The following is a 6000-nucleotide window of genomic DNA, read 5'->3' on the forward strand; positions in this document are numbered from 1 at the left end:
TATCGTTGTAGAATTAGCAGACATTAAAATTCAAATTCTTGTCCATATTATTGAAGTCAAGGAAAAGAAATGCACATGTAGGGTGAAATTGGGTTAGTTTACCCAACAAGAGTGGATATGTTTCTGCTTTAAAGACTACTTTTCATAGGGGGAGGAGAGACAATGTAATTTAATCTGAATCATTAGTAATTGGATGGAGTTTGTTTTGTTTTTGTTTTTCCCTCACAAAAGAGGGTCTTTCATTTAGACATGAAGGGCCTGCAGTTGGAATTACGCTCTGCATGCTCTTCTGAGGTAGTTGTACAGTATTTTTCAAATCTTGTCGGCTGAAAGACATAGCAGAGCGGAGGGAGCAAGAAGCTGCTATTTTGAACCCCAGTGTATCTGAGTAACTTAAATACCTAACTGCTGTTTTTTTCTACCAATTTTACAGTTAGGATTATTTGTTTCTGTTTTAATAGGTGATGCGGATGACGCTGTCAACGCTGAACTGGCGACGGCGGGAAATGGTGAGGTGGCTGGTAACGTGTGCAACAGAAGTAGGTATGTGCAAAGATGCTGTTCAAGAGCTCCTGCCTTTTCATCAGTTAATCTTAGACAACTTGGTCTTATTTGTTAATACCCAAGCTCTGCAAATGTTTCCGCCTTTCTGTTACCTAGAAAGTTACTTTTTACAGAAGGCATTAGCTATGGCAGTAATGAGTGGTTTTCTTGAGCACATGATGGAATAGGCACAGGCCAGGTGAGATAATATTTGAGTAATGTGATGTGACCTTTTTGCCCTGCAGCATAGAGGAGTGTGTAACATCATGGGACATACCCCAGATTTCCCCTTCTACTCTCCATGTTCTATTTGGATCTGATGTTTCAGTAGAGAAAAGGCTTGCTGTTGAAGATTGTTACACTGCGCTAAAACTTTGCTCAGAAAGGCCAGGTCTGGGGTGCATATGAGATAGCTATTTGATCAATCATGGGAAAGAGGAACTAGAAAAAAAGATAAATGAAATGCTGAGAATAATCTCACGAAGGAGTTCTCAATTTCTGATTTCTAAACCTCTGTATAAATCCAAGTTTAGAGTGCAATACAACTTTGTTATGTGACTTTGCCTTGTGCTGGAAAGCAAGCCAGTTAGTAATATAACCATTGTTTAACCACATGAGGTTGGGGAAAAAAAAAAAAGAAAGTGGAATCAGAATCAGCTTCATACTTAAAAGGACAGCAGTGAGAGAACAGTGCACTCATCAGGACGTTCTGTTCATTTCTGCATTCTGCCATGGATTTCCCATGTGTTGCATCCCTTAGCTTCTGTATTTCATCATCTGCAAGATGAAGATGCAGAATCTAAAAGCGAACATGAGGACACTTAAAGCAGTAGCTCTAAAAAATGAAATTATAATAATAATTTAAAAAAAACAACAACTGTGATAGTAGGGACACTATGAATACTATGATAAGGGAACAATTTTAATTGCCATTAGAGGTATTTCCTGAAAGCATGGTTCCCTGCCGTATTTACTCATTTTTCATGCGTTTGAGTTGGATTGTTTCTTAGGTGCTTCTTGAGTTTCAGAACTTTATAAAATTGCTGCTGCTTACTCATTGGATTCGTTTATTTGTTTTATGATTAACTGGAAAATTAATGTTGTCAGTAGCTTAGGAAAAGACAACTTGCCTTTGTGTGCCCTCAGCCAGAAGTTGTTTTCTGTCTGAAAATTCTGATGCAGTGCTCTTGTTTTATCATTTTTATATATTTGCAGAGATAATTATTACTGAGGGTATATTACAGATAGTGCCTGGATATTATTTTGTGCAGTTGCGTATTGGCAAATAAAATGCTGGTTGTAAAAGCTTTAAATTAGTTTACATATTCTAATAGAAGTATCCAATAAAGAACCTTTAATGTCATGCAAAGTACTCTTGAGACTTAATCATATTGGTAAAGCAAGTAATCTGCTTATTTAAATGAAGTTACGGTATGCTCTGGCTGTGCTCAATTTTTGCACATGAGTGAAGGGATACACAGGAAGCATCAGAGTCCTACAGAGAAAATGAGGACCTCTAGATGTGGCTTAGGTGGGCTCACAAATGTGTGTAAACTGTCTCTAGCATAAATAAGGCACTCTAGTTGGCTATAAAGTTATGTTATGGAACCCATCAGTCAGAGTTTCCCCCATCCTCCCCCTGCCAAACAAACGTACTCACACCAGAAATAAAGTGATACTAAATACAATATCTATTTCGTATAATAACAGGTAGTGAATATTGCTCCAATTATTTTCCTAATACAGAGCTTAGTGTTCAGGTGCATTTGATTTTGACTCAAGCCGTATCTGCAAACCTGTTGGAAGCAGGTGTATGGGTTAGGATTCTTTGGTCTTTTTTTCTTTTTTTAAGGCATGCCTAGTATTAAATGCCATGATGTTCTAGTAAGTAAGCCACTAGCATGGTTTCACGTTCTGTTCTGCATGCACTTGAGCTTGAGACCCACACTGAGAAAAGAAGTTAAAATTGCCTTTTAAAATAGTTCAGTGTGAGGGTTGCTTTTGAGTGATGTGCTGAGACCAAATGAGCCAGCTCTTGTTATCCAGATTGTTTTAAATAATAAGTAAAACAGCTCAGTTGTCACACCAGGAGATTAAAGCTTATGTTACAGACTTTTTTTTAGTTGTTCTCTGCATTTCAGTGATTGCTTCATATTTTGCACATTAGCCTCTCTTTTATTGTCTTTTTCCAGGCTTTCTTGACAAGGCACATCCCCTTGATAACATTATAGACTGCTGAAAATGTAATATCTTGCTAAGCATCTCTATTGCTAGCTTTTATCAGCTGCAGCTGATCTTTTCTTTCTATTACAGGTGTTTATGCACTGGATAGCATCATGCAAAACTGGTTTACACTATTCACTCCAACCGAAGCCACTAGTATTGTTGCTACTACAGTGATGTCCAACAGCACCATCGTCCGTCTGCACCTGGACTGCCATCAGCAGGAGAAGCTGGCCAGCAGTGCTAGGACGCTTGCTCTACAGTGTGCCATGAAGGATCCTCAAAACTGTGCCCTCTCTGCACTGACCTTATGTGAAAAGGATCATATAGCTTTTGAGACCGCTTACCAAATCGTTCTAGATGCTGCTACAACCGGCATGAGCTACTCGCAGCTTTTTACTATAGCACGATACATGGAGCACCGCGGCTACCCTATGCGGGCCTACAAGCTGGCCACTTTGGCCATGACACATCTCAACCTGAGTTACAATCAGGACACACACCCTGCCATTAATGACGTTCTGTGGGCATGTGCGCTCAGCCACTCCCTTGGGAAAAATGAGCTAGCAGCTATAATACCTCTGGTGGTCAAAAGTGTCAAATGTGCAACAGTACTGTCAGACATTTTGCGTAGGTGTACTTTGACCACTCCTGGCATGGTAGGACTTCATGGAAGGAGGAACTCTGGTAAGCTCATGTCACTGGACAAAGCCCCTTTAAGGCAACTCTTGGATGCCACGATTGGAGCCTACATTAATACGACTCATTCACGTCTCACTCACATCAGCCCTCGACACTATAGTGAGTTTATAGAGTTCCTCAGCAAGGCTCGAGAGACCTTCTTAATGGCTCATGATGGACACATCCAGTTTACACAGTTCATTGACAACCTAAAACAAATCTACAAAGGCAAAAAGAAACTGATGATGTTGGTTCGTGAGCGGTTTGGTTGACAGAAATGTGTGAATGGGGGGGGAGGGGGGAGCTGGGGGAGGGAAGGGATGGTTTGTTTTTACTTGAGCCTGCCTTTGTATCCTTTTTAACTTAAAGAAACAGAGCCACACCGGTATTATATGTGTATAGTTATATTGAGTTTGCAAACTAAACTGTCATGTTGTGAAAGTTTGTGTGTTTAATTTTTTTCCTTTTTTCTGTTTTGTATGAGAGAGGGGTTAAAAAAGGTTTGGTTTACACTGAGTATATGTTGTCAAGTGGCAAAAGCCCACATTGCTCTCCTGTTCTTTCTGTATACGTTCACAGCCTCAAAAACAAATGTATATTGCAATGGCTTTAAAACCAAACAAAACACCTCCATCCTGTGATAAGTACCTCGAATGGATTCAGCTTTACTCCTTTGTAACTCATCCTTACATTTCAGCATATTTAAACAAACCAACAAATGAAATACTAATAGTTAAAAGGCTGACCACGTGGCTTTGCAGTGCTGTTCATCCAGAAGCATGGCACACAATGCTTGTGCATGTGGAAACTTAGCAACTGTCAACATACATTCTCAGGGATTTATCAAAAAAATTAAAAAAAAGAATGAGAGCATTTATTGTACTGTATATATATTATAGTATATGTCTGAATATTGAAAAATATAACATTAACTAATTTATAAAAAAAAATCTATGTAATGCAAAATACTTGAAGCTGCAGTAGCTTGGTTTTAAACAAAAAAGAAAACCTATCAGAAGGACTAAAGTGCGCCTTGCTTCAGGGTTGGCTCAGGTGGTGAACTATATGCTGGGCATCTATGCAGAGCCACCTTTTGGATTGCATGGTTGGACTGATAACTAATGGGGAAAATTTTATATATATATATTTATACAACCCGTGTATACATATATATGTATACACACATACACACATGCTTGTAACAGGCACTATAGTAAAGAGGGACAACAAAAAATACACAGCCAGAGCAGCAAGCCTTAGCATTAAGAATACAGTATGCCAGAATCGGGGTTTGTGCCTCCTAGCCTAGAAAACTTAAAAGAAATATCCTTTTTGACACAAAACGCAAAATGTTTTCCAAAATGATTGACATGATACATTACGCCTTTGCAGTGAGCTAATAATAAGCTAACCTTTGTGCACAAATAACATATATATATATATTATATATATATATTCTGCATAGGTATTTTGACTTTGTGCAGGACAGAAAGTTGTGTAGGTATGACTGTTCTACTTTTCAGTTTGTTTTTTTAATATATTTTATTTTCTCTAGAATTACTCAGACAAAAGCAGCCTTCTATCTTGCCTTGTCTTAATGCTTTAAAATAACCAAACTGGAGATCTAACTACCAAACTGTTCATTATATTATTAAATACCAACTTTGGTTACAGTATAGTGTCTTTACTTTAGCTGATGGTTCTGTATCCTTGTGCTTTTTAAAGCAGTTTTTATGTTTTGGTGCAAAAGTTGTCCAGTGTCTCTTGTTCCCTTCATTAGAGAACATGCTAGAGGTATGTTTGTAGGTATTTTTGTTTAGAAAAACTATTTCATGCTCTCCATTTTATTTATTATAATAGGTAAAAAGGTTGTACTTCATCACCCATGTAAACATGCTCATGAAGTTGAAAGTAATTAAGATTTGATACACTGATATCAATTTATTTATGTAACTAAATCACTGTTTTATAAACTTGTTAATGATCAACAATTTTTTTGTTTTGATTAAAATTAGTTTTTTGAAAGTTGATTCTGTCTCCTTTATGGTGTCTGTTACTGGAGTTGACCAGATGGTTTGTGTATCTTAACTGCCCAGCTTACAACTGTGGGGCATTGCCATCTTAAGCAATATGGCCACAAAGAATAGGAAAGAATTTTGTTCCTCAAAACACTGCAGAAAGTGGCTGCGCTCACAATTGCACCAGGTCCTGTGCAAAAGATGGGAAAAGACCTGGTCCATCAGGAGGCACCAAATGCTGCCTGCAGTTGAAGGAATACGTGTGGTCTATACAGCAGATACAGTTGATGTATTGCCCTGGTGGGGTGGCAGAGTGACATCTTCCATCTCAGTAGATTGCTTAGGTGAGTGTGAGAGTTGGTGTGCTGCCAGTAAGCTCATGGACAGTTCTTGCTGTTCTTTGATTGACTTTTCTAAAATATACTGTGTATTCTGATCTGTGCAGCTTACTCCACCAGACTCACAGCTCACAGCCGATGTTTCCTCTTCCTGGGAGCACTTGTTCTTTAGGGTTTATGTATGTTTTCCATACCTC

At 38.4% G+C, this 6000-nt stretch overlaps 1 protein-coding gene across 4 annotated transcripts in view; it reads left to right on the forward strand.

Annotated features, from left to right (window-relative positions):
• Window positions 1-5477, forward strand: part of ZSWIM6 (zinc finger SWIM-type containing 6) — a 111726-nt gene extending 106249 nt beyond the window's left edge. For all 4 annotated transcript variants that reach the window (XM_001234009.7, XM_004937262.5, XM_040656058.2 and 1 more), the window contains 2 exons: window positions 462-543; window positions 2857-5477. In XM_001234009.7, the coding sequence (XP_001234010.2) occupies window positions 462-543; window positions 2857-3719 (945 nt within the window). In that variant the 3' untranslated portion in view covers window positions 3720-5477. The remainder of the gene's footprint in view (window positions 1-461; window positions 544-2856) is intronic.
• The last annotated feature ends 523 nt before the right edge of the window (window positions 5478-6000 follow it).

The sequence above is a fragment of the Gallus gallus genome, chromosome Z (genome assembly GCF_016699485.2).
Source record: "Gallus gallus isolate bGalGal1 chromosome Z, bGalGal1.mat.broiler.GRCg7b, whole genome shotgun sequence".
Taxonomy (NCBI): Eukaryota; Metazoa; Chordata; class Aves; order Galliformes; family Phasianidae; genus Gallus; species Gallus gallus.